This window comes from Brachyistius frenatus, unplaced genomic scaffold (assembly GCF_029030835.1).
Source record: "Brachyistius frenatus isolate BFR_SWC_R1_liver_20210118 unplaced genomic scaffold, ASM2903083v1 Contig_70, whole genome shotgun sequence".
NCBI lineage: Eukaryota > Metazoa > Chordata > Actinopteri > Embiotocidae > Brachyistius > Brachyistius frenatus.
In genome coordinates this window covers 704,873-732,714 of record NW_027210669.1, presented here as the reverse complement: position 1 = coordinate 732,714, position 27,842 = coordinate 704,873, and the positions used below count along the sequence as shown (strand labels likewise).

Here is a 27,842-nt window from a genome sequence, read left to right as displayed (position 1 = left end):
ACCTGTGCAGACCTGGCACACAGATGGGGGGAGGGGAAGTGAAGGTCAACAGAGCAGTTTCACACAAACAGCTGATCCAATAGTGACATCCAGTGTGAAGGAAGGGTATAACAGCTGTGTCATGAAAGCCTCTGCTCAGCAGACACACAGCACTGCTGCTGGTCATGCATCGTTGATCATGCTGCATTGCCACCATGTGACGACACGTGGTTATGACACAAATATGTTGGGTAGGGTACATTCAAGTTGCAGCAATACACCGACATCAAACAGATGCTGGTTTTACAGTCCTATTGGTAAATATATATCCCTGCATAAAATTTAAACTGTAAACTAAACGGGCATTACTAAACATATCAGAGCAGCACTTGTATACAGTTCGACAAACTACATTTCTTTTCCAGAACAGGAAAGGAGGATGCCAGGAAGCTCTGCCTTTCAATCTTGACAGAAAAAACATGAACTAGAGTTGTCTGATGTTATGTCTTGCACTTTTTCAAGAGCTCAAAGTTCAAATTATTATTATTATTATTTTTTTTAATGTTAACTCTATCTGAAATCTGGATAAAACATTTTCAACACTTAAGTTGTTATTGACTTTTTTATGTATTTAAAATGGTCTAAAAAGGTTATACTGCATCAGTTGTCGTGTTTTTTTGCTATGTATGTGAACTGCTGCTTTGAAGCCTTTAGCTTGAAAACACTATGCCCCGCCCATCTATAGCAGAAACCTGACTGCTCACTGGGTGTCTTTTTTTGACAATTAATATTGAATTAATTATGGAAAATATTTTCTGAGGGACCACCAGAACATTGATTAGAAGGAGTGAATTTAGCAAATGGCACTACAATGGCCTGTAAAAAAATTGTTTTATTGACTTTGTATTTCACAATCCTTTTTGAATAGTGTCTATTGGAGCCAGCCCCTTGTGGCCGTCGGTGGTATTGTACTTTACGGAGCTGTCGCATAAGCTTCTTTTTTCAGACCCCGAGACTACGTCAATTTTGGCATTTATGGGCAGAAGTAAAAAAAAAAAAAGTAAAGTTTACCGAGTCAGTACTCAGAGCTGAGGTCAGCAAAAAGCAGTGCAGACAGGACAGATACTTAGAAGATGGTTGCTTTAGTTCCTGTGAGTACAATGTGCCTGTTGCTTAACCCTGTGGTGTACTCTGCTTGGGAGACATTGCAGCTCACCTAGGGAGCCGGACTCCAGCAACCTCACCTTTCAAACTATTTCCAGTCCCACAGAACAGGTGATTTATCTAAGCTTATGTTTCCATGCTCTCCTCCATATCCAGACACCTATGCTCCTCTGTCAGATGTGCACTTAATCTCTAACACTGATAGAGCTGTAGGGCAGGGAGGTCCTCTCCACACCTAAAGGATTGGGTGTCTCAGGCCCTGCACTCCCTTTGTCTGCCTCTTCCCGATGGGTCACTCCGACAAGGCCTCAAAGAAAATCAGCAGCTTGAGCCACAGGGAGAATCGGAGATGGCTGAAGACTGAGCCTCGTGGTGCTTCATTTATCGGGCTGAAATGCTGACGACAACAAACTTTTCTTTTCACTACACCTGTCTGACACTTAGGTGGAGGAATGCATTGCTGCTTGATTAATGAATGGATGTTGACGCCACCAGTGAAGGGTCCCCCAATTAAGTCCAGTCTGTGGCAAAAAGGACAAAATTAGTGATGCCAGTTCAGATGGTGAGGAACGCGGGAGTGATTCAGGAGCTCAACCAGGTGCCCTGCCTTCAAATGTTTAGGCCCCGTCTGTCTCATCACTCAGATAACACGGTGGCTGTTCGTCAGATCCCAATAAAGTCAGGACAGCAGAGCCTCCGTCTACCTTCTACTGCAGGCTAAAAATCCAACCCAATTTTTCAGACTACATCCAACAACCTTTGCAAGGTCAGCCTTGGAGAAAAAAAAAAAAAAAAAAAAAAGCATTTTGAATTGTCACAGCTCAAAAAGCACAGGTGTTAGCAACTAGTATCGAAATGGCTCTGCTGTGTTAAAGTGTTGCAGCAGTGAGCCATGCCATTGTGATACTGAGGCAGCATGCGCAATATCAGGACCACGACCCTGAAACTGAAGTAGCTGAATGAAATTCAGCAGTCTTACACCTGTGTTTTTCCTACTGTGACGTATCAACAACAACAAAAAAGCTCCCCCCTTTTTTTTTCTTTTACACATTAAGACTCTTTACAGGTCTGATGAAGCTGTAGAAACTCTGGTAAATTGTTTAAAGTGATGTCACTTGAAATACTCAAAGTATAAAACAAAAACCTTGGAGATGAGCAGCTGTAAAGAAGTGAGCTTACCTGGCCTTTGAGGCCCGCTCCTCATTTGGTCTTAAATGATTTAGAGGCTCCTCCTTTACTGTTGTGGTCTTGCTGCTTGCCTATCTATCTCCAGAGGAATCGCCTGTGGTGGTGTTGCATTGTGGGTAATATAGGCGTTTGACAGGGAGAATAGGACGTGAAATAAAAACGTGATATATATCTGGTTCTGCTGCATTAACTGTCCAACATGAGTCCCGACAGTGTTATAGTCTATGTATAAGACTGGAATGATAAACGTGTGAAGACAGGAAATTATGGCCGAATTGGAGTTTTTGTCGGCTCGGTAAAGAGATGGAGAGGTTGCTTACTGATTAAGGGGCAGGTGTGCTAACTGGTCGGCGGGGTTCACCTGGTGGATGGTGGACTGAGGACCTCTGCTGGACAGGCAGGGAATGACAGGTTCTGAAATGACAGGACAGGCGCAGGATGTGGCAGGAAAAATGTTGTATGATTTGATGAAGCCGTCATTGTGATAATAATAACTGATAATAAAACTTTCTGAGGATCGTAAAAAGTGTGGATACTCTGAAGCGTAAAATCGAGACCTACCTTTTTAGTCTGGCCTTTACTTGAATATCATTTAGGTCTATTTAATGTGTTTATTAAATTATCTATTTAAACATTTTACCTGTTATTATATTAGATTTTTTTTATTTGATTTAAATTTATTTTATAAAGAGTTGTTAACTCTATTTCAGTATTTTATTTAACTTTTTCAGTGAATTGTGTTGATTAATTAATTATTTTAGTTTGTTTTATTAGTTGACATAGTTGTATAGGTACTTTATTTTCATATTATATTGAACTCCTCTGGTGTTTCCTCATTGCATATCTGTGACCGATTTTCAGGTTTCCCCGAGTTCCTTTGCTACAGATTTTACTGAGTTTGTGCTCAACAATATATTTATTAATTGCATTGAGTGTGGATGGTTTGAGGTGTGTGTGGGGGTATGTTTAAAAAATAAATAAATTGTATTATTGCTTTTACTGTAAGCCTTTTATTTGTATGAAAAGTGCTATACAAATAAAGTCTGATTGATTGATAATATGTAGCACTAACAGAGAACAAGTGTTTTCACTTTCTTTATTACAAGCAGAATGACAATACAGTGCTTTGCCCTCATTTGCTACAGACAGGCTGGCAAAAAGTCAACAAGTGAACTTTTTGAAAATTGTAATCCAAAAAGGAAATAAAGTAATTTCTCAAAACCTGTTTAGTAATACAAACAGTGCCATACTAAAGTTATGATATGAGGCGTGCTGCTCAGAGCACAGAAGTCAACATTTCAGACCTTTGCCAAGCTCAGGAGTGACAGGATGAGCACCTGCTGTTGTGCTGATGGACTTCGAAAAAGCAGTTTGACATTCTGATCAGCAGAAGAAGGCTGGTGTGATAAACCCATTGAGACAGAGGCTGACACTTTACAGACAGTTCATTCCTAGTCAAGTTATTTGGTCACTTCTTTTTTTTTTTTTTTTTTTTTTTTTTAAATCTCAGCCACCACAATCTTCTTAGAAAAATAACTTGTGAGGAAGAGTGAACTATAAACCCCCAGTTGACAGACAATAGACCTTGTTTTTAGAGTAAAACGGATCTGTTGTAAAACAAAGTGCAGTGTGTACAACTATTGGTAAATCTCTAATGAATCATATAATGTATATTTTGCTCTCATTTTGGTTACAAACTTGAACACACATTCTAACAGAGTTAAAATATAGTCTTCTCTGAGATACAAAAGTAGCAAAAGAAATATTCACAATGAAAAACAGAAAAATGACCACAAAAAATAAAAGTTGTGAAAATGTGAGCTGTGGAGGACTCAGCTATTAAAATAATGTTTGAAGAATGACTACAAAAAAAAAATCCCCATCACATCATGGAAGTTAAATAGACCTTTACAGCATTATTGTAATAGGATTTGTGTGTGACATGTAGAATATGTCTGGATAGATTATGACAATGGCACAGTGAGGTGGGACACTGCGCTACAAGCACCAAGGTCTTTCCTTTAAAACAAATTGAGGTCAGGATGTTGGAGCCCCTGTGTTAAAAACACTTTGTGGAGGCTTTGAGGGCTTTGAAAACTGAAAGGGACAAATCCAGACCTCCCAGCAGACAGATAAATCATCTGTGTCCCGGTAAAAAAATACTGAACACCTGTTATTAAATCTATACATGTTGGCAGATGGTGATGTGTATGAAAATAAACTGTATAAACATACAAAAATGCTTCAGAATCTCACATTCAAGACTTCCAGAGTCAGTCACTTGCTATGTAACCCGACAGCTATGCTTTGGAAAAAAAAGAGGACTTTTAGATGTTAGAAATGCAGAAAAGAGGTTCATCCATAATGAGCTACAATCTTCAGCTGGAGGACATGATGGACAAATCAGTTCAACATTCTCATTGATTTGATTGTGACATCGCCGATTCAAGTCTCCCGCCTACTCACAACAAACTATACTTATATAACTTTAACACCCTTTCTCACTACAATATATAGCAAACAGTTTTTAAGTTACATCCATACACAAACAGTGACTGACATCAATAATTTTAGAACAATACAGAAAAAACTCATGGATTAATGCAACAGAGACATCCCCGTATAACATGACAGCATGACATTAGCATTCTGACATTAAACGCTTGCATAACACAGAGCATGGCAGCAAACACACAAGCACAATGCAACAGTGAGAAATAGCAAGTCACTTTAGGACAGCCATAAATAAAAAAAAAAACCCTCGTCATTCCCAGGTTGCTGCTGTGACCCGACACGGCCACATGGTGGCAGCAGAGGGTCCATTGTTCACTGAGAAAGACAAAAAAAAGTGCCATGCTATGTTTGGTGATGAATGATGTTCTGGGACAAAGGAGGATAAGGAACAACTGAGAGAAGAATAGATCAGCATGCAGAGAGAGATCCGACATGCTACACTGACAGATAAGAAGGGAAACAAAGCTCGACACGATCGTGAGGGTAAAAGAAAGTAGGAAGAGGAATAGCAGACACACTGTACCAGACATATATGCCCTCTGCACCTCCTTGTACTCTCACAACCATGTTTGAAATGACCTCGAAATATAATACACTGAAAATGGGTATTTATGAATTAAGGCAGGGTGGCTAAAATACTGCACATCCCCTTTTTTTTTTTTAGATTTCCTCCATCTCTCTCCTTTATAGCTGATGGGTGTGTGTGTGTGTGTGTAAGGCTTTGTAATAAACCACTTCTTCTTTTTGTTTTTTTGTCTTTTTTCTTTTCTTTACACCTTTCTCCTTTGGCTCCTAGCCTGCTGCTGCTGTGTGGTTACCTGTAAGGCAAAGGTGTGTCACATACAGTACAAACATACAATAACAGGCAAATACATGCGTACTCTCGCGCACATGCACACGCACGCACACCTAAAGGGCTGAGCTTCACGGCTACCCCTTACTTGGCCAGACCACGTACTGTACATAAATGTTTTCTCGACAAACATTTACAAAGAAGCAAAAAGGACACGGGAGTGGAGGAACAGGCAAGAATGTTAAACAAAGAGTACAAAAAAAAAAAAAAAAGGCTGGACTGTAGACATGTTCAAACAGGACAGTTCCACAGTGCAAGAAACACCTTCGCAAATGGTTCCCCTTTTCTTCTTAGACTTTTTCAAGTAAGAGTTTGAACAGGAACTTAGATGAGACATAGACAGAGGCTACACTGAAACGAAAAAGTATGAAAAAGGTATGAGAATGAGGAACAATACTATCTGAAGGGTTGTCCACTCAGGTGTAGCCCAGAGAATGCACATGGTGAGGTCAGCATGGTATGCCCATGCTTCTGATGTGTGTGAACATTTTTTGTTCTGTGATTCCTTGATCCTTGAGATGCAGATCTTGGTCCTACATCTTGGGACGAGCTGTATGTTTTAGCCCATGAGATACACATAGTTTCAGAGACTGCCTTTGTGTTCACACGGAGGTCTCCGGCCCTGGAGCGCAGTAGGCAAATCCTGCCCCTGAGAGACGGAGCATGTAGGGGCTGAGAGAGCACAAGTCTGCCCCCGCCCCTTCTGCCAAGTGGGCCAGGAGTTTCTGGGGAAGAGGATCGGACCTGCAGAGCGACAGAGTCTCCGCAGCGCCGAGGTGGAGGTGAGAGGAGTCCGCGCTCATGCCTTTGTAGGGTCGACGGAAGGACAGTGGCGTCAACTCAGCCACGCCACCCGGCAACAGCTTCTCATGATCCTACAGAGAGGCACCATCATGAGGAAATTCAAAACAGAGAAGAGGATCAAACAACATAACTTGTGAATGACAACATACATGAGAAGATTTGACACATAGAGACAAACAGCAGATTTTCAGAGGGTTTAACACTTTTCTTGAGATATCCCCCCGTTTAGTTTCAAAGACGAATGACAACATGTCACGGAACCTTGAATCAAACGTACAAAACAAACTGGACTGATCAATAACGAGAAACCCTCTGAAAATCCCTATTCCGATTGACAGTCATGTTAAATTCAGCATGCTCATGAAATGAAGACAAAATTCACACGCAATCCCATCTTCCAACACCAGATGTCACCAAAGTTCCTGGTAAATTTTAGATACACTCTATGGTTTGCCAAACTACAACTGGGTAAATATTTGTCCACATTAGTTTAGTCTGTGACATCAGTGTCACACTAGGTAACTTTCAAGTGGCTTTGGTTGAGTTACAAACTAAATATTTATCTAACCTGTATTAACTTCTAAAGCATCCTCTCATAAGCCACAACATAACCTCGTAACCTTCAGTTCGAGGACCTCTTGAGTTACAGTCCTGGACCAAAAAAAAAAAAGCCTACTACTAGTTGAAGCCCACATGACAAGTAGCAATGAATTTTAAGTAGCCTGGGTCTAATAAAGACAGGATGAAATTTCTAATTTGGTTGCAACCCAGATCAAGTTAATTCCCAACCCACATGCAGTGAGAAGCACGGCACGCTTTGAAACCAGCAATGCACTGTTAATTGGGGGTTGTGCTTCCTGAAAGAAGGTTTGACAGAAGGAAGCCCACTTATATTGGCTGAGCCCGCCTCAGCCTGAGGCCCAGCAGGACTCCAGGCCGCATGCAGTGCAGAGCAGCAGGAAGCATCATGGCAGCAGCATTAAGAACCCGACACCTCACTGTCAACACCCTCTGTGTGCTGTTACCATGGTGACCCTAGCCCTTCCTAGGAGAAGGGAAAGGAGGGCGTGGGGGGCTTTAGGGTTTGCTGAGCGGGGTGCTGTGGCTGTGTGACATCATGGAGTCATAGGTCCTAGCAGAGTAGAGCCTTCATAAGCAGTGCCAGGAGCCATACAGCCCTCCAGGGCCCCCACTGTCCTTACCTTCTGTGGATGACGTCAAAGTAGAGGAGGTGATAATGGAATCTGATCACACTTTATGTCTTGTATCTAGAGTAGTAATATCCAGATAGAGTCGAGATTTACTTCAAGCAGTGTTGAGTTTTGAGTGCCGACACATGATCAGTTCTTCACTTTGTGGGAAAAGTGTAAGCCCTGTTAAAATGATTGCACGGATGAGTGCACATTATACACTTGGACTCATCCAATCAGCAACAGAGGAGGACTTCTGTGCCTCTTTGGTATTTTACTTTGGTTATGGATCAAAACATTCAAAACATTGTCCTGTTTTTTTTTTCTTTCTTTTGCCTAATCCAATAAGCTGGAGCAAATTTTGCATTAGAGCTTCTCTTCACACTCAGAGCAGCCTTTCAGTGCAACGAGGACATATTTAGAATATGTTTACTGTACTACATCTAGTCATTGAATGATCCCGGTGTGTTTTCTGTGTATTTAACAGAGTTCAGTTGTGATTTGACCAGACAACACACATTATTTAAGAGACAAAAATGAAAAGCTGTGAAAGCCATGGACCTTCACAAAACTAGGTCGTTACACCACAGTTTGCAAATCTTTCCGCTAAATCATATTTAGGTTGACAGATAGTTTCTATGTAGGCTGCGGTGGTTTAACAAAGACAATAAATTTGGGTTGGAGCTAATAATTATTTTCATGATCAGAATCTATTCATCGTAAAATGTCAAAAAATAGCAGAAATGTTCTGTATAATTTCCCTGAGCCTAAGGTGACATTATCAGATATGTTTTGGACAACTGTTATTCTAAAAACCATGTATTTAGTTTAAAATGAGCTAGAGCCAGAGAATATTTTGCATTTTTACTTTCTCAACCATTGATAATAATTTTTTTGCGGATTGACTTATTGATTATTTTAACTCCAATAAATAAAACAAACAATATGCTGGTGTTTTGTATGGAAGACGATCTGCAAACCCAGCTGTAGGCCTAAACTATTCCTGTCAAACAGCTCCAGGAAAACCTGACATGATAACTTTGTACCATCCATGACCATCATTTAAAAAAAAAAAAAAAAAAAACACAACAAAATGACAACATGAAATACACGGTATTGTGCATGCAACCTACGTTTCTTAAACACAAAATAAGGACACAAAACACGTGAAATAAACAATGAAAAGATGACTTCAATGGGAGGAAAAGGATACTACAAATATAACCTGGTTTACAAACCAGACCTTGAGGCATTTTCAATAGCAGTTAGTTTCACATTAGGCAAGGTGTGGAGACAGTGCTAAGTGGTTCACACTGGGACAACATGCCACCATGCATACAGAGATGAGGGCTTAAAAGAGAGAGTCACCTCCTCTTCCTGCTCCTCTCTCGTCTCTCTGGGCCAATCAGAAACTCATTCTGCTGGAGGACTGAGAAAGCATGAAGATGGTGGACGGCTCCACAGTAAGGCATCGACGGGTGGACTGCAGTTACCACGAAAGAGCGTGCGAGTTCAAGGGCAGAGTCACAACCACACAGGAGCAGGAAACAAGAGATGGTAAAAGAGAGGAGACAGTAATGAAGAGGGAGGAAGAGAGAGGAAAAGAGGGAGCATGACAGTGGTAAGGATAAAGCATAACACGGTGAATGAAATGGGAAAAGGGAGAAAGGAGCAACGGGGTACGGTGTGAATGTTTATTACGGTGATCCATTAGGGTGCAGTGAGAAAGGAGAAAAGAGGAGAAAAAGCACAGGAGGAAAAAAAATCTGTCAGACCTTTCACTCATTTTTCCATTCATGGTGAAGCTTGCTTCACAGGAAGGTAAAGCTAAGCCACGGGGAACAGGAAGTCATAGTAAATCCCGCTGATGCTCAAAGCTATTAGGGATCCTAATGGTCTTCCTGGATGATTAATAGAGTGGAATAGATTCGCAGCTTATTCCTATGGAAATTCTATTTAGTATATGAGGTCATTTTAGTTTGTGAACTGCCAAAAGGTACCATTTAACAGTTGTTTTTCTTTTTTTTTTTTAGAAAAAGGAAAAGCATTAATTAGTCATTGGTTAATGGCTTTAGCGAAGCATTTAGTTAATACAATAAGAAATAACTATGGGGGAAAAACTACCACCTAATTTGGGATCAAGACTATTTAAAGATCCAGTTTCATTGTGCAGTTGGTGCCAACATCCTCCTACCTGTGCACGTTCGGTGGCTGTGGGACACATGGCCCTGCAGAGGACTTTCTTGATGACATCTGGCAGCAAGCTGACGGTAATAAGAAGGATGATGCTGAGCCAGGCCGGACCACTGGACAGCATCTGCATAAACACGTAGTACATCCTCTGGTAGTTCAGGAAGGGCCTGAGCAGCACAGGAGAGGATGAAAAGGAATAAATTTCCCCAAATCCACTGATTAACATACACTTTACAGATACAAGTTAAATCAAAGCATATCATACCAAATGATACCGCCCCAGAGAAGAGAGAAAATAACATAGAAAAGCAGTGAGCCCCAGATGACAAAGTGATTGATCCAGGTCCAGTGGTGTGTGTCCAAGGCAAGCTGGAACAAACAGAATAAATACATAGTAAACACTAAACTAGTCAATGAAGTTGATGGCTTTGTCTTTAGGCCTCAGTGCTGTGCAAACTAAGCAGCCAGTGTAGTCAATCATTTATGTAACATAATAGTTAACATGTGTGCCGCAAGCGCGTTCACGTATACGATGAGGAACACGCACACTGTTAGTAACCTTATTGAAATGGCTGGATTATGTAACACAATAGTGACGAGTGGCTTTCCCTCATTTCATTTATAAAGACACGTGCTCACACACCTTGAGCGTAACGGTGAACACCAGCACAGTAAAGACGAGGGTCCCAAACGTCCAGTTCCCAAACATCTGTGAGGGAAGAGAAGAAGACAAAGGTTAGTGGCGGCATCAGTCGCACACCTCGATCCCCCTGCTCATGGATTAGTGAACATCCTGTGGTTTTACAGTACATCTGAGAGCACGAAAAAAAGGAGAGAAGAGCAGCCCTCACATCCTATCTGCTGTAGTAAGAGATCATCTGTTTAAAAAAAAAAAAAGAGCAATCCCTTGACTTTCTTATAAAGGTTTGTGGCTAATAAACTGGAGATATTTTCACTTCCTGTCTCAGCATCCACATTTTTCTACCTGCTGAAATCCTAAAAAGGTTTGAGCAGACATCATGACAGTGCAGATGGAATGAGAGAATGGAGAGGGAGGAGGGTGAAGGGATAGGGAGATCAAGGCACAGACAGTGGAGAACTTATGTAATAACAACAGCTGGTTGTTGGTGCCAGTACACCTAGCTTTACTAGAATTCCCTCATCCATTATTCCTTTCCATTTTAAACCTTCTGGAGCAGTGAAACCACAAACCAACCACAAGAGCTTCTGGCACAAATACATGGACACACAATACACACACAAATGCACAAACACAGTAGACAGAAAAAACAAACAGATGTTGGCTCTTCAATCTGGAGCACATATTAGTATTAATCTATTTACTACAACAAGGAAACACAAGGATAATGTAGGGAAGCATCTGAGGTTTCTAGGGAGTCGGTGGAGTTGTTAATATCAGGTACTGTGCAGGATTCAGGGCTTTACAGAGATTAGGGAAATAATGGAGGACTAGAAAAACTACACATTCAAATGAAAGTGCATGGATGACGTGAAGTGAGAAAGGATGAAACCGGATGAAACGGTCAAACTGAAAGCGTAAACGGTACGACAGGAACTAAAAGAGCGTGAAAGACAGAGAGAGCTGACAGGGAGGGAGACAGGCTTACCATCTGTGTGTTGGTGGTCATAAGCTGAAGAAGAAGAAGGGGAAGAAGAAAAGAGGAGCAAAATAAAGAGAGAGGAAGCAGAGAGAAGGAGGGGGGAAGAAAAAGAGAAAAGAATCAGGACAAAGGGTAAAATGAATTTCAGGATGTTTCAACTTAAAAAAACAGGACCAAAGGCAATCAAAAACAGTTGACATGATACAAATTAACAATACAGAGAAAGATGCTATTGCGTTGTCGATATGAATGGAGATCCAATGTTGCTGACCTATGGGGGGCCCAGAAACATCACTGTTACAGATCCATAATAACAAAAACAGGACCAGAAAGTCAAGCCACTGCACTTAACTCCTCTCTAATGAGAATCCAATGGAGATGAGCGAGTGTTCCTAAAGACAGAAAAGACTTGATATCCTCTTCAATTCGCTAAATGACACCCGAACACCACACTAAATGACTTAACTGCTCTGTTTCTACTCAACAGTTCTCTCTGCTTCTATGTACACAGAGACAGAGGCTCACCTGGCCATTGCTGGTGAAGGTGGTGTTGTCGAACAGGAAGTAGGCACCAAAGAAGAAGATAACAGCGTCAAAGACACCCAGGCACGTCCAGTACAGGAAGACAGGCCAGCGGAGGAGGGAGTTCTTTGCAATGTCCCTGAGAGAAACGGGCAGAAAAAAGGAACAGCTGAGTGAAAGATTTCATCACAACTGAGCCTGTTACAATTAACACACAATTATTTGAAATGATCACAAATCATTTTGCATAATCGTTAGAATTGTTTCTCTTCATTTGCATAAAAGCAGCTGCATGAAACTAAGAGATGTCAGATTTACGTCACTATTTCCACGATATCTTCTCAAAAATTTGAGTTTTGACTCTTCTTTTCATGACATCGGGCCATTTCACTTCCTCTTCTGCCGTGGCTTAAAAGCACAAGTGGAGAATTAGCACGACCGGTTGTTGTTATCTCGAGGCCCTTAACTTCTCATTTTCGACTGACCGCATTTTGATGAGCATCTATTGACATTAACATCATGGCATTAGTTGGAAAGCCAAACACGACAGCACTGCTGTGGGCACATTTTGATTTTGGGCCAAATGAAAAAGGAGAGGAAGCGATTTCCCACCCAATTCGCCCAACTTGGAAAGACAGATGCAGTCGACTGTTTGTACCCTCATTGGCACACATTTCTTTAAATATTTTAGTATAAGTCTTTGTATGTGGAATTCCTGTTCAGAAAGCACACAAACAATTTTGATTTACATGTTCTGATGTTCAGTGGCAATAACTTACAAAAGTGCATTATCAAACTATGATTAAGCTTAAGCTATAACAATTGTTTCAAATGAACCAAAAAAGACAAAACATGAATTACAATTGGTTGTATGAAAAATTGTTTGTTTTCAAAAATTTCAGGATCGTGACAGCTTCAATCACAACAGTCATAAACAACGTAGAAATTATATTTATACACAGACAACATTTAGGGATCAGACAGTTACATCTGACCTCACCTGTATAAGGAGGGCTCCCTCTTCAGGGTCTCCATGGTGACGTGCTGCTCAACCAGGCTGTACAGGAGGATGGGGAGTGAGGTGAAGCTGATGTTGTACAGTGTCAAATATGCGGTGTCGTACAGAGGCTGCAGAGGGAACGCAATACAGACGACATTAGACATCCTGAACTGAAAGAAATCTTAAAATTTAAAGCTGTGTTGATAAAAAGAAAAAAATGTGGCCACTTGGGAAATAAGCAGAATGAGGTAAGAAAATATCTTAAAAAATTGCCACCTTGCAAAGTTGAAAATGTGTTTGCAAAAAGTTGCCTATTTACACATCTAGCACAAATAAATTAATTGTTAATAAATAGTTTTATTTGCAGTCTTAATTTTTTAAGTAATTTTTTTTTACAGTACCAAAAAATATCATTTTACATCTTGTTTTAAGTTTCTTTCTAGAGCTCTACCAAGAACAGCCTGTTTTGTGTCTTTGTTTTTAAAGCACATTGATATAAATGACCCTCCGTTTTAATCGGCTGACTCTTTTCTGAGTGATGCACTTCATAGGTTTTTTTTCCGTTTTGTAGCTTTCTGGATCTGCAACAGGATGACAGTTCTGTATTTTCTTTCACATAAAATGTTGGACAGTTTCAATTCAATTCAATTCAGTTTCATTTATATAGCACCAAATCTCAACAGAGGTTATTATTATTATTATTATTATTATTATTATTATTATTATTACAACAGTGGACCGAGCTGAGGGTATACATAAGACATGAGCGTGAGTGACATAACAAACCTACGGAGGTCCAAACAGCACAGTGGCTGGATACGGGCTGTGTGCATTTCTCTGTGGACTGAGCATTTTGACACTTTCACAGTATTTATACAGCACCTAGACCTGCTTTATCATCTAAAAGGTAATTAAGATTTATACAATGTGGGACCTCTAACATTAATTTTGAGCTGTGTGCTTTTCCTAACAAAATATATCCAATATTAGACAGATAGATATTAATTATTTACTATATAAAGCTACTGTGAGAATAAGTAATGAATGTATATAGTACGCTGTGTGCTTGAATACTGTGACTCTGACAGAGTACAAAGTACAAAGTACCCACCTGCTGGGAGAACCCACAGAAGAACTGATACAGGAACTGAGGAAAGATGAAGCATACATTCTGGAAAGATTTAAGAGAGAAAAAAACAACAAGCGGAGAAAGTGATAAGCTTGTGACAAGTACAAGTGAAGAGATTTGAAGAATCTAAAAATGCTACTATCTACACATTTCTGTTTATGCAGAGATTGTGTGCTATAAGCTCTCTGAGTGGGCCGCAAGAGGTGGCCTGCCAAAAAGAAAGAAAAAAAAAATGAATCAGTTGGCAAGGCACTGCTCGATGTGGAAGCCGCCCACACTGATCATTCGTGGCCATGAATCCAGGAGAATGTTGCACCAGGGATTCATGAATCCAGTAATCTGTCAGAGTAGCTGCAAAATCTGGTTCTTTGTAACTCAGTGCTTCACTGGGAATGACGATAAAGTGATTAAAATGTGTGAGCCACTGGAGCGCGGCAGGCATTCGTCTAGTACCTTGTAGAAGAAGTACTGAACAAGCTCAGCGATTCGGATGTAGTAATAGTGGCCGTGAACAAGTAGCATCTTCTTCAGGTGTTTGAATTTTGGGATGGCATAGTCACTGTTTCTTGCTGCCTGTCGGCCTTCTTTACCCATGATGCCTGAGGAAACAGAAGAGGGTTAATTACTATCTGAGCAGGGATGTAACCACAACAACTCAAAAATGACTATTATATTTAGAGAATCAATGATCTTCTTTGAATTTATCTAAAATTTTACACACAAACATCCTCAGTAAAGAGCTATCCCAAGTCAGCACCAAATGTTAGAAATTTGAGGTAAAAAAAACATTTTCAATGAATTTGATAAGGGCAGCTTGATCAGATTTGTAATACTCGCAAATATAACTGTCAGTATGGGCTTTATAAAGCAACTTGGGCACTAACACCAACAGTGTATGGATGATTTAGCAAATTAGCCACTAATTATGGTCGTAAAATGAACTCACCAATGCCCACATGTGCCTCCAAGATCATGCTGACATCGTTGGCTCCATCGCCAATTGCAAGGGTTATGGGGTGCTCCTTGGAAGCTTTAATTAGCTTCACAATCTGCAGAAACAGACAACACATTACAATCAGTACCACCGTGACTGTCTCATTTAAGAAGGCATCAAGAGTGTATCTGCAAGAGGAAGTGCAGCTCTGTCACCTGTGCTTTCTGCAGTGGTGCCATGCGACAGCAGAGCACAGCGCTACAGTTACGACAAATCTCTAGAAAGATCTCTCTGTAGTTGCCGTGGCCAGCACACTCCTGGTTGGGCTTTAATACTGCAGAAAGAGTGGCTCCGTCGATGATCAGACCAAAGTCTAGGCAGTCCACTGACAACCTGAAACAACATATCACAGATCGATCGACAGGGAGATTTATCTACACAACCAAAGGACCAGATATGTTGTATGTGGATGGAGAGCATTCACTAGGTTGTGCAGTACATGCTATGGATATACAAGTGCATTATCTCATACCCAGATATCGAGCGTTGTCTGAGAACGGTCCTGTTTAGTTCGAACAGCACGTCGTGCAGACTCTGCTCCTCTGTGCGTTTCTTGGTCAGCTCCAGGATCTGGGTGCTGCGACGGAACAACTTGCTGGCGTAGCAGGTGGCCGCCGCCGTCTCCATCTTGTCCCCTGTCAGGACCCAAACTTTCATCCCAGCCTTGTGCAGTGACTCAATGGTGTCTGCAGCTTTCTCTTGGAGCCTGCACATCAATAAGTCAATAAGTGTTTCAGCCTCCATCGGGGTAGGTTGAAGCATCCATCAAAGATTCAATCAATCCAGTACCAACTGGTGATAACTTATCAATGCATGACCACCCCTGTCCCTGTCCATTAGCAGTTTATCTATTACGAAATGAAACCGTCACTCAATTGATCAATCAGTTAGGACTTTAGCAGACCACAAAAACATCTCATATTATCACACAGTAGAAGAAAAAAGGAGAGAAAAAGAAACAGAAGGCACGCCAGTATTAATAGTAAGTCACATATTAAACTTAGGCGGAATCTTTTTTGCACTCTTGAGTCATGAAAATACTTTGAAGACCACATAATAATGTATTATTCTTCCCCTCTTGTCCCCATGCTGCTGTGCTGTTTTTAAATCTCTCTGTTCCTCTCTCTCTAGGTCTACCTCTCCATCGACCAACCTGTCCTCCACTGCTGTGGCGCCCAAAAGGACAAAGTCCTTCTCGATGATGTCATAGGCCTGCGCCAGCCTCTGCTCCCTGTCCTGCAGGGCCAGCTTGGCTTCAGTCAGGTGATGACACGCTTCCACGTATTCGGACTCTGACAACCTTCGATAGGCGACGCACAGCGTCCGCAGCCCCTCCTGGTGTTAAAGTGAAGAGAGATGGAGAGAGGTTATTCAATTTGTGACTTAATATGCAGCCACTGTAGATGCTATCCACTATCATGGGACCCTGAGGGGGTTTGTTCAAGTTAGATCAATATGGGCTTCGGAAGGACAGTACCAATACCTTTATATGTTGCTACTTTAGTTCAATAAAACAAGCCTACAACACTGGTATATTATCACATGATAAGGTTGTCACAAACAAAAATAGTTTTCTAACCACATCCAGCAAAGAAAGAGCAGCATTAGCATTTATTTGTCGTCACGTTTGTGCCCATCAGATCAATATAAGTCCAATATTCACTTTCTGTTTAGCTGTTTTGGACCCAAAACTCCTGAAGGAAATATCTGCTTCTTTAACTGCAACATGCTCCACTTCATCAATTCGATGTTAACGTTTCCTGCCAGTTCTTTTGGTGTGGTGGAGCCTGTAGTGGGGTTTCCAGAGATTTTCTGCTGAAATAGTGGTCTGCATTAGTTGGGAACTAGGTGGACAAGACAGTAACGTAGCAGTTGGTAAAAAACAAAACAATAAGGTGAAAGATACTAAAATAGTCCATAGTGCTCAGGCAGATTTGTCCGATAATTCTCTGTGTTAAAAATACCGTTAATGCTTTCACATAAAAACAAAAGAAATTGTATTAATTGCTAACATCAAATTATTGATTATCTTTAAGTTGCAGATAGAGCAAATTTTATATAAATTCCCCCTAAAAATGGTCTCTTTCTTGCCAGTAGTATTTAAGTCATTATGGTTGACTGAACCTCTTGTTTGAACCTTTTATTTTTTATATTTATGAAATTCTTTTTTATGAATTAGTAGCTAAGGATATATCATGGCCCTATGAAAGATAGCACTGAACAATAGTTATACCAAAACTGGCTTAATGCAATGTGTCATCACACCCATTTTACAGTGCAAAGTATCTGTGCTGGTCAAACTGTCCACTTACTACAGCATTCTGTTCCACCCGGGCTTTCACTTGTTCCACCTTTCCAGACACCACCCGCGGGAAAATGGACGAGTCTGCACCCTTACAGAACAGCAGGTACTCTCCTGAGAGGTCCCAAACACACACAAACCAAACACACTTAAAGCAAACTGCAAGAACATGCTGGTATCTGATCATGAATCTATAAAAAAGTATTAACATAGCCCTGCGTGTGAGAATGTCTTACCTGAGCTGGACTTGACGATGACACTCATTCTCCTCCTGACAGAGTCAAAGTTCAGGACATGGAGCAGCTCAAATCTGAAGGAGAGACATAAAAGGGGTAGTTAACTTTTCAATTCGTAAATACATTAATCATCCTTTGTGGGTTTTTCCAAAGTCTCGCAAATGAAGGATCATTTGTACAACATTGTTGTTTTATAAGTGGACCATAACAAATTAATTTAGGTAAGTACACACTTTATCTTCTGTTTCTATCTGTTTAAAAGTCTCATTTGTGTTGGAGTGAGTGAGGTGACCAAAAAGCAAAACAGGTATTACATGGTTTTTGATCAGGCTTTTCAAAGGTGCCCGTTTGACAAATAATGACTTCAAATGACATCCTGATTATTCATCTGCGGCACAACGACTTTGAAAGTGTTTTATTCACAGTTTCATTTAACTTTATACTTTGTATAATTTTTAAGATTAGTAACTTGCATCTACTGACTCTTACTGTGTCTTTTAATTGAATGTCTCTCTTTTTGATTACTTGTTCTCAGAAGATAAATAAAGTAATAGCATTTTTGATTAAATTGTTTGGTAGTTTGTGCTGAGGGCCATAAAAATGTGATTCCTTATGATGGGTAAAAACAGTGTAAGAATCCACTAGATCCTTTTTCCTCCAAACTCTCCACAACTGCAGGCTGCCCTCCCACATCCCCCGCCCCTCCTCTCAAGCTACCCTGCTTCCTTAAAATAGCTCACTATTGACAGGCCACTGCGGTGAGCGATGGAGAGAGAGAGAGAGAGGGTTACACGAACACATCCTACGGATCAAAACATTAGTCCCTTTCCACAAAACCACTCTCTAATGGAGTCTTGCTGCCTCCATTGTCACTGATCAGCTGGAGCAGTTTGCTTCTAAAAACAGGCCGTGCTCAGCCCACTCTTTTGTGGTTGTTGTTTTTTGTAACCTCTGCTGAACTTGAAACACAAGCTGGGAGCTGTTTCCCTCCAGTCAGCTGCGGTATGACCACACCTCCATCAACTACTCCCACTTTATCTCCTGTGCAGTAATCACAACAGGCACTTACTTAGACACTTAGTAGACTAACCTTTCAATCTCGTCATCTTTGTTGAGGATCTCCATGTAATTGTCTTTCAACCTCAGATAGGTGTAACCCAGCCTGGCAACCAGAGGGAACGGAAAAAAGATTTAAACTCACAGACAGGAAATGTCCACAAATACTATTACTCGGTTATGTCACACTTGGAAAGGCTGCAGTTTCTTCTGACGCATTTAACGTAACCTGAGCTCACAGACAGTACTTGTACTTGTATCTGTGAAAGCAATATATGAGGGCAACATACTGTGACGCTGCATGTTTGATGTTTGTTATGTGTGTCTAAGGTAACGTTGAGACTGAAAATATCACACTGTTAAAACAAGAAGAAAGGCTCTGTTTTGTTACCAATATGTTGCTTCAAGCACAAGTAAAAAAGATTAAACATAATGCGGGAAGTCCAGCTATGATTCGGGAAGGATTATACAACTCTGAAATTTTCACAGCAGTAATCAAGTCAGCCTGTGGCGCTGATGTTTTAAATTCTTTCTACCAAGAATGTGCCGCTTTGACTGGCCAACAAATTTGCTTTGCTGGATTGCACCTCAGCCAAAGTTGAGTCAGGACCAACTATTTTGTTCGATGACCTTGCCTTTTTTTGCCGGCATCCGCTGTTGCGCCAGCGTGGTGGTCTGATTGGAATCCATGAGGAGGGCTGTTTTTTCTAACACAGAACTAATGGGAGTCTGAACCCACCATCAGTGTACTGCTGACTTTCCATCACAATGGATTTGAGGGTTTTCGTATCCATACTGGATGAACACAGTAAGACTAGTTTCTCTTGTTAAACAAACTTCCCTAATATTAGGACGCTTAATACATCTTAAATGTCAATATGACAACTTTGACAATTCCATTAGTCTTTATTGTCTTTCTTGCATGACATATGTTTTAGAGATGATTGGACCTACAGTTACTTAAAAAATGTCAATGAATTTAATGAGAATCAATAGAACTGTCAACAATTTATTTCCTTACTTGGAGAAAAAAGATGCATTGTACCAACGTGCTCCGGCAGCACAACATATTACTACTTACTATTTATGTTTACAAACAATTATTAAATATGACGCCAATGAAGTATAATTTAATCCAGTCCTTTAAAAAATTGGGCCAATGAATATAAAGAGCTACAATTCATACACGGTCCATCTGATGTGAATGTTAATGGCCTCAAGCTGATGCACAAAGTCAGAACCTTTTACTTCCCAGATCCAATGTGACAGAGTGCAGCACCAACACAAAGAAAGCCATTCCCTGCCTTATTACTTTGAGACTCCAAAGTAAGTTAACTAATTATGTGTTTTAGTGTGTGTACCTTTTCATTCCCTCCACCAAAGCCACCTCATCCGGTGAGGAGGAGATGTAGAAGGAGGTGGGCCTGCCCTGGTGGATGCCCCTCTTAATGCCATCCACTGTCTCCTCCTCCTTCACCTGCACCGTGTGGCACAGACAAAGCGCCCGGAAAAATAGATCCTCGTGTTCCTACAGACACATGAAATGACTCTATTTATTTAATGCAGGTAACAGGTAAGTTCAGTTCAAAACAATAAAAGTGAAAAACTAAACCTCAAGCGAATTTTTTGGACATGATTGATTCTGTGTAGTCGTTGCTGATGTATTTTTTTTACTACTCTGCTAAAAAAAAAAAAAACAGCAATAAAGCAGAACATTTTTTCCGCACATTTGAGTTTTGGCAGTGAACACTCCTCTCTCTCTCTAGTCATCTGTGGTGGCTTCTGCTGCTCCTGCTGACTACGGTGTTTTTCTTTTATTAAATCTAAACTAATCTTGGTTGCCACAGCCATAAATGCAAGGCTCATCACTTTTCTGCGTACCAAAGGACCTTTTTCCCATTTAAGACAAAGCAAACACTTTAAAAAAAGAAAACAGTGGAGTCTTCATGACCTGGTCTGCATCCCTGCTGTGGTTATAAGTTTTCCTTTTATCGCCACCTTTTTTGGTAGCAGAGTCAGCAAAGCTAACTCTGTACTGAAGCTGGATATAAAAGCACTTACTCTCCTGTATCCTCCAGGTGAGGAGTCTATCATGTCTATGCTGGAGGCAGCGCTGAGGATTTGGCCATTGCAGATCGCATGCGGGATGTAGACGTTCCCGTCAACGCAGCATTCGATAAACTCCATGTTGTTCTCTGTCAGAGTTCCTGTCTTATCAGTAAACACATACTCCACCTGGGAGGGAGGAAGGGGAAGGGTACAGTAAGGGCATGTCTGCACAAAGTTTACATTCAGATAGTGTATGCAAATGTGTGTGTGTGTGTGTGCTGATGTACCTGTCCCAGCTCTTCGTTCAGGTCGGAGGTGTTCACCTGAGCTCCCTCTCCCAGCTCTTCGTCAAACATCTCCTCATCCCAGGTGATGAAATAGGAGCCGAGAAACTTCTGCATCTCCACCGTTACATACATAGACACCGGGATGATGTAATTAAACAAGACCATAAAGGCCAAGAAGTCTGTGAATGCTCGGATCACCTGAAGCAGGGAGATAGACAAACAACAACGAAGACGTTTTTAAGGAAAATTATATTAAGAGGTGGGCGTTAAGATTTTGTTTTGAACGTAGAGAATCGTGAACGGACCACGTGGCGCTGGCGCTCGTTCTCGGTCCTGTGATTGTACCAGGGTTCGTCTCGGTCGGGGTACCACTGCCAAGCGTATTTCAGAACAGTGTTGATCACCGCTTTACTGATCAAGATGCACAGATACACTATCAGGAAGGCATTCATCGACCTGCAGAGAGAGGGGAGAGATGGGTCAGGAAATGAACCCATCTCTAAAAATCAACACTAAATCACAGAAGTTAGTCTTACTTTTCCACAGCAGAGCGCTTCTGAGATTTAGACTGGTAGTTAAGTGCCATCTTAGTCTCCATGCCAGTGTAGACTGCAACAGCTGGAAGGAGAGAAGACACAGAGCTACAGTGAGAAAAATGATAGCAGCCTTTCCTCAACCTAATGTTAAACATTACAACATTCAGGAGACATTAAACAGACTAAAAATTGTACCACCATAAATATGTTGTGTGTTCTTCAGTGTGGCTCCTCTAAGGAGCAGGTTCTCCGCCCCCAGTGGTCTGCAAGAATAAAACAGATCATTAATCTGAGGAAAATAGACAAAATGTATGTAAGGAAGCACGTGCACATGTAGAAAGTACACCCACCTTGCCACAGGCTCTTTGTCCTTGTAAGTATTAATGCGTCCCACAAATCTGGAAAAAGTCACAGCAAAATTAAATCAAGATGCACACAGCAGTAAGGTTAGATCTTGTAACAGCTCAGTGTATACAGATGCATCAGTGTCACGCTCACTTGTAGAGGTCAGGCTGCGGTTGTTCACATTCAATAGTGGCGTGTAGCGAATCCACCTCCCGCTCTGTTCTAAAGGCCATGGTATCTGGTACAGCATAATAGGTCTGATAGAAAGGTGAAGGACGGGGGAAGAAGAAGAGGAGGAGGACAACAGAGAAAAATGTCCCCCACAGTCACTAATGAGAACAGGGTTCATTTGACACCTTTAGCCTCAGCAGGTCTTCTAAATGACTGGGAGAAATGTGGAGGGAGGGAGATGAGGCTGCTGGTGATGCCTGGGTCAGCAGGGGATGGTGAGCACATCGGGGGAGGAGGGGGGAGGGGTCAACAACCATGTATATTTAAACTCAAACCACAGTCTCAAAAATACACAGAAGACACTCCCAAGTCAACATTTCATTTTGTGTTTTCCCTTCAATAAAGGCACAGCCCAGTTCTGTTCTGACGTATCAGTCAAACGGGTACTCTATAGTTCTCCCACATCTTCGTCCTTGAGAGAAGCCTGACTTTGGAAAGGCTTTTTTCCCTCTTAAATACAAACAGACTTGTGTCTTAATGGTTTTTACTCCCAGATCAAAGTCGAAGAATCCAGGGAAATCCAGTGTTGCTTACTTTTAATGGAAATGACCAAAAGCCTTTGCGAAAAGTAGCTGAATGTTGCTAAATGACATCATGTGTTAATTAGCACATTCATGACATCATCTTATTGTATTTTCCCTCTGCCGAGTGTCAAATGGTGTCAGCCCTTAACATCTGGTTGCTTCTCTGCTACAGTCTGTGCTCATATCTACAGAACTGAATTTTAATGCAGCTGAATTGCCAGTAAAGTTGTTTGTGATATCTACATGTAAAATGGTCACTCAGGAAGACAGTTAAACGGAAGTCTTTTTCTTTTTTTTCTTCACACAGCACACAGCCTTGCTGCCACTCACTGAACAGAGGTGGTCTGAGGATTCTCTTCTATGGAAAGTAGCTCAGGTTTGTCCAAAAAAATTACATGCTTTTTGAAAAAAATATTGCAACAGGGGTCTAAGAAGTCGCTAAACTTAGTAACAAAGTCACTACGTTGGCAACACTGGCTATAAAAGAAGTAGATAGAATAATGGTGTGGGTCGTAGTTGTCACAGTGTGTCTGCTCAGCCATGCGTATATATATGTATATATATAAAACCTATATTATTATTCAATAGGAAGCAAGTGTGTGTGTGTGTGTGTGTGTGTGTGTGTGTGTGTGTGTGTGTGTGTGTGTGTGTGTGTGTGTGTGTGTGTGTGTGTGTGTTGGGCTGCAGCAGATGACTATTTTAGTTATTTAATTGATCAGCTGTTTTTCTTGATTAATTGTTGTTAGAAAATAGAGAAAAAAAAGCATTGCTGTCTCCTTATCGTAAGATTAATTTTTCAAATCGTTTGATTTGTCTGATTAAGTCAGAATTGTAAAGAAATGTGGTTTACTACCACATTTGAAAAAGATAAGCATCAAATACTCCTAATTTTAGCAGCTGGAACAAAAATATGTTGTATTTTTGCTTAAAAGAGGAGCCAAATGATTGATCAAATGTCAAAATAGTCGCAAATTAATTATCTATTAATTGATGAATACATTTTTCTGCCTTTTTAATTATTGTGTATAACTTTATTTAAAATTATTTTGAAAACTGTTACACAACCTCAAGGACAATCTGTTTTTAAATGATCATAATGTGAGTTACTAAAATTTGGTAATTGTCACAAAAAAATTTTTTTTCTTTATCTCATAAAGACATTTTTTTTTTCTCACATTCCAATTTTTTGGAATCAAGAACACAGCTTACTTATCTTTTCATATTTTATATCCTTTACTGACCACAGACGATCACACACATGAAGATTTTCTGTCAACAACACATCATGTTTGTGATTATAATGGCTGGAAACAGTGTTGTGGTTTTCTTTTGTTGTTACTGAGTAAACAGATGTTTCGAATAAAATCTGTGTTAAAAAAAAAAAAAACCAGCTTGTAATACTATTATATTATTACATAACCAGTGTTGTTCTGTGTGAGCAGCATGCATTGTTTGGTTTCAAAAAGGGATTATGCGCTATTTTAGTGCTATTGGAGGCCTTGAATCTAGCTGATTAATTTCCCAGACTCTTAATGACCCATGTAAACTTCGCCTTATTTTGTGATCAAAGACAGTAAATTTAAAACCAAGCTAAAAAGAAGTAAGATTAAAAGTTCTGGCACCTTGTGACTGGACTCCCCATCCAGGCTGGCGGTGGTAACGTAGCAGGTCCCATCATGGCGGCTGGAGGAGAGGAGGATGAGGTCACAGGGGAACGTCTCGTCCTCCCTCACCATGACGATATCCCCCACCTGACAGAGGAGAACAGAGACATCCCATAGTGGCGTTCATATCAATAATAGATGAGAAGATTTTTTTTTTTTTTTTAACATAAGACAGACCTGCGGGTAATCGTATGCTCATCCTTTACCATTCCTTTTTTTTATTCAAGGGATTGAGAAGTTGCATAACGGATTATGCGAGCAGAGCAGCTTAAACTCTGATAAATCCCATCTCTACGGTGACCATACACATGACACACGCTCTCTGATTTTGCATGATTAATGTATTCATCATTATTCCTGCTCCCGATTCACACTGTAATCCTTGCTGTTTGATCTGCAGTAGTGAGAAACCTTGGTACAAAAAAACACCGCATGACAACAGAGACAGACGGCGAGAGAAGAGGCGGAGAGAAGGGACAAAGAGAGAGAGGACGGGAAAGAGACGGAGACACGTGGATGTAAAACGTCTCTTCTCATCCAATGAATTTCAGGGAAGGCTGCTGCTACGGTAGCACAAACTACAGTGCTCTGCAGCCTTTAAGGTTTGGCAGCTGTACTGAAACTATATTCTGAGCTGACCCTTAACATCCCACACAGTCTCTGCAAACTCAACCAGAGCAGCAGACACAGCAGAAACTTGATGTACCGGCACCCATTACAAACCTCCCGGCACAATAATGAAACAAGACTGCGCTACAGTATCCAGTATCTACGGATCTATATAGGTGGCGATGAGCGGGACACAAACATTATGCAGTAGGACACTGTTTTCATTCACTCTTATGAACAGGTGATATATGAGAGGTTTCTGCAGAGCAGCATGCCATTAGTAGAACTACTCCATGTTTTTCCACAGAAATGTTGACATTCACTCCTGCATGCATCTGCCACCTGAAGGACTGCATCCAAAACAAAACAAACTTCACGAGAGTCTGATTTTCTCTACTTTATCACCTCTTTACCATTCTGACCGTTGTGTTGCGCTGAGCACTTTACACTGCTGGAGTCGTTTATTTTCATTGAAGAATCATTTATATAAACCAGTCGTGACTTTAAACATCTCCAACTTCTGATTGGTTAACATTTAGAACAATTACTGTTTGTGTTGTCTTGTTTTGGTATTAAATTTTGAGCAACATGAAGCATAAACATTAACATGAAAACATTAAATATTAAAATTTGTATAGGATGAGTGTGGTGATTGTACTGTATAGTTTTATATATAAATAGACCAATAATGTTCACTTCTGCTAACAAGTATTAGCCCAGAGCCTGATTTACATTATTATTTTGTGCAAAGAAATTACTCTTACAGAAAAAAACAGCTTCCCATGTTTTCCACATGGGAACCATGTGATCACATGTATTAAATGTTTACCACATGTTGCAACATATGATAACATGGGGAACATATGTGGAAAAGTTTTCATATGGGAATCTACATGGGCTTCACACATTACACCATGAAAATGTTCCAAAACCACATGTTCTACATGTGCACAGTCACGTGTGTATGTGAGTTTTTGCACGTGTGAAATTGATGTGTTTTTTCTGTAAGGGTAAAAAGAAGAACAACTTAATTATTGAATTGGGTTTCAGTAAAGAAAGACAAATTAGGGGCTGAGATTTTTCCACAAGTCATATTTCAATAGATAAGACTTAAGAGAGCAGTCAGCAGGTTTATCTGAAATGGTAAAACTGGTAAACCTCATGATTAAACGTCAGCGATACATGAAATCCTGTGTTTTTGAACTGGACATCAGAAAGACAGACTGAGCCTCACTACCTAACAGTGATTCACTGTTGCTTCAGAGTGACGATTAGCAGAAGACGCCAGGAATATCTTAATTTATGAAATACATCAATCCTGCTCATCCTCCGAGGGACACTTGTGTGCTGCACCAGGGGACAGTTTACTACAGTTTTGGGGCAATTAATTGTTGTGAAAGTCAAGAAAGAGCAAGAGAGCCAGGAAACAAAGTTGGAGAGGACTGCACAGAGGGAAGGAAAGGGGGAGTTATAGAAAAGGTGAGCTATGCAGCAGCACAGCAGTGTTGCTTTGTGGCCTCAGGTGCTACACTGCTCTAATGAGGCCATTCTTACCCGTAGCTTGTGACTCTGCGTCCTCACCCCCTTCCCCTGCTGCACCACGTCCACCGGACACTCGTTTATAGAGCAGTCAGCTTTGTGTCTGAGCCAGTCCTCGTAGCCCTGAGAGAGATGCAGCGAGAGGGTTGCAGTGAAAAACAAGATTGTGAGGGAAGAGGCGTAGAAAGTGGATGTGTTTGTTGGCTAAAAAAGAGAATATAGATTATTGTGCAAAGAGAAGTGGGGCCAGAGCATAGCATGAGCGAGAGAGAGAGAGAGAGAGAGAGAGAGGGGTAGAGGTGAAAGTCATAGTCTGTAATTAATTAGCATTGTGCTCCCTAAGCTTAGTGACCTGTTTCCTGGATTTCTAACTAACGTGTCATGTTTTAGATTTATGTCCCAGTGAAGCTTAGGTTCCTTAGCTAGAACAGCTCCATCTATCACTGATAGTACCCCATCTCTCAGTGGCGGGACACCGTGGAGAGGATGCATCTCCCAGGGGCATGGGATCCTCGGCGAGAGTGATTAACAGAGGACACCATTCATTATCATATTTCTCACATCACCAGACATATTCAATGGCATGTCCTTTTCGCTTGGAGAGGAATGTGTATATACAGATAATAGAGCGCCCGATTGGAAGAGAGTGTGTGTATTTGAGGGCCGGGAGCTGGTGTGTGTGTGCGGAGGCTCGTTGTGGGCAATATTTTCCAGGAAACGTGAGCATGTTTGTGTGTGTCCTACCTGTTTTATGGCGGTGACAGTGATAACAAAGAAGAGGGGCAGGCCGCTGGTGACCGGGCTGGTGGGGGTGTCGATGATAAGCTGCAAGGGAAAGGAACAGCGCAGAGTAAGAGGGGAGGGGGGAGTGAGGATGTCGAGTAATGCAACGCTGAGTTTGGAAGTGCGGCAGGGACAAGCTTTTAAAAATAAGAAATAAACCACCGGTCTAGTAAACTGGGGTAGTTATGATCCACAGATGGGTTTATTTTTTTAAATCTTAATATCCCTGCATTTTTAGAGATATGTACATGCAGCATAGGAAGGTTCTTTTTGGCTAAGGGAGTACAAACACTGGTGTGGTGGGGCATGTCCACTTAGTGCCATTAAGAGGATGTTGTATTTCACATGTTACTGATAAAGCATACAGCACACAAACACCTAAGCTGTGGCTGTAGAGTATTAATTACATTAAGACAACTGCGACTAAAGAAATGTCCTCAACAGACCAGGAAGCAGCTTCTCCTCTCCTATGAGGAGTTTGTCCTTGTACGATTATTCAACGTTTGATGCAATATTGTGGAAAAAAAAA

The 27,842-nt window shown here is 40.9% G+C and overlaps 1 protein-coding gene across 3 annotated transcripts in view; it reads right to left on the bottom strand.

Annotated features, from left to right (window-relative positions):
- Positions 1–3,803: 3,803 nt before the first annotated feature.
- LOC138626153 (phospholipid-transporting ATPase IH-like) overlaps positions 3,804–27,842 on the bottom strand; it is a 34,497-nt gene continuing 10,458 nt past the window's right edge. Inside the window, exons 4-31 of one of the 3 annotated variants that reach the window (XM_069707618.1) lie at positions 27,275–27,355; positions 26,546–26,653; positions 24,341–24,469; positions 22,117–22,220; positions 21,969–22,016; positions 21,817–21,881; positions 21,619–21,700; positions 21,388–21,538; positions 21,083–21,280; positions 20,808–20,981; positions 20,108–20,274; positions 18,781–18,852; positions 17,691–17,764; positions 17,465–17,568; positions 16,306–16,487; positions 15,625–15,858; positions 15,308–15,485; positions 15,105–15,207; positions 14,612–14,757; positions 14,141–14,200; positions 13,030–13,157; positions 12,033–12,168; positions 11,514–11,537; positions 10,529–10,594; positions 10,151–10,254; positions 9,887–10,052; positions 9,061–9,175; positions 6,485–6,573 (exon numbers count right to left, since the gene is read on the bottom strand). In XM_069707618.1, the coding sequence (XP_069563719.1) occupies positions 9,098–9,175; positions 9,887–10,052; positions 10,151–10,254; positions 10,529–10,594; positions 11,514–11,537; positions 12,033–12,168; positions 13,030–13,157; positions 14,141–14,200; positions 14,612–14,757; positions 15,105–15,207; positions 15,308–15,485; positions 15,625–15,858; positions 16,306–16,487; positions 17,465–17,568; positions 17,691–17,764; positions 18,781–18,852; positions 20,108–20,274; positions 20,808–20,981; positions 21,083–21,280; positions 21,388–21,538; positions 21,619–21,700; positions 21,817–21,881; positions 21,969–22,016; positions 22,117–22,220; positions 24,341–24,469; positions 26,546–26,653; positions 27,275–27,355 (3,162 nt within the window). In that variant the 3' untranslated portion in view covers positions 6,485–6,573; positions 9,061–9,097. Of the gene's footprint in view, positions 6,574–7,704; positions 7,771–9,060; positions 9,176–9,886; positions 10,053–10,150; positions 10,255–10,528; positions 10,595–11,513; positions 11,538–12,032; positions 12,169–13,029; positions 13,158–14,140; positions 14,201–14,611; positions 14,758–15,104; positions 15,208–15,307; positions 15,486–15,624; positions 15,859–16,305; positions 16,488–17,464; positions 17,569–17,690; positions 17,765–18,780; positions 18,853–20,107; positions 20,275–20,807; positions 20,982–21,082; positions 21,281–21,387; positions 21,539–21,618; positions 21,701–21,816; positions 21,882–21,968; positions 22,017–22,116; positions 22,221–24,340; positions 24,470–26,545; positions 26,654–27,274; positions 27,356–27,842 lie in introns of all 3 variants that reach the window. The other 2 variants (XM_069707619.1, XM_069707617.1) reach the window with 2 other exon arrangements.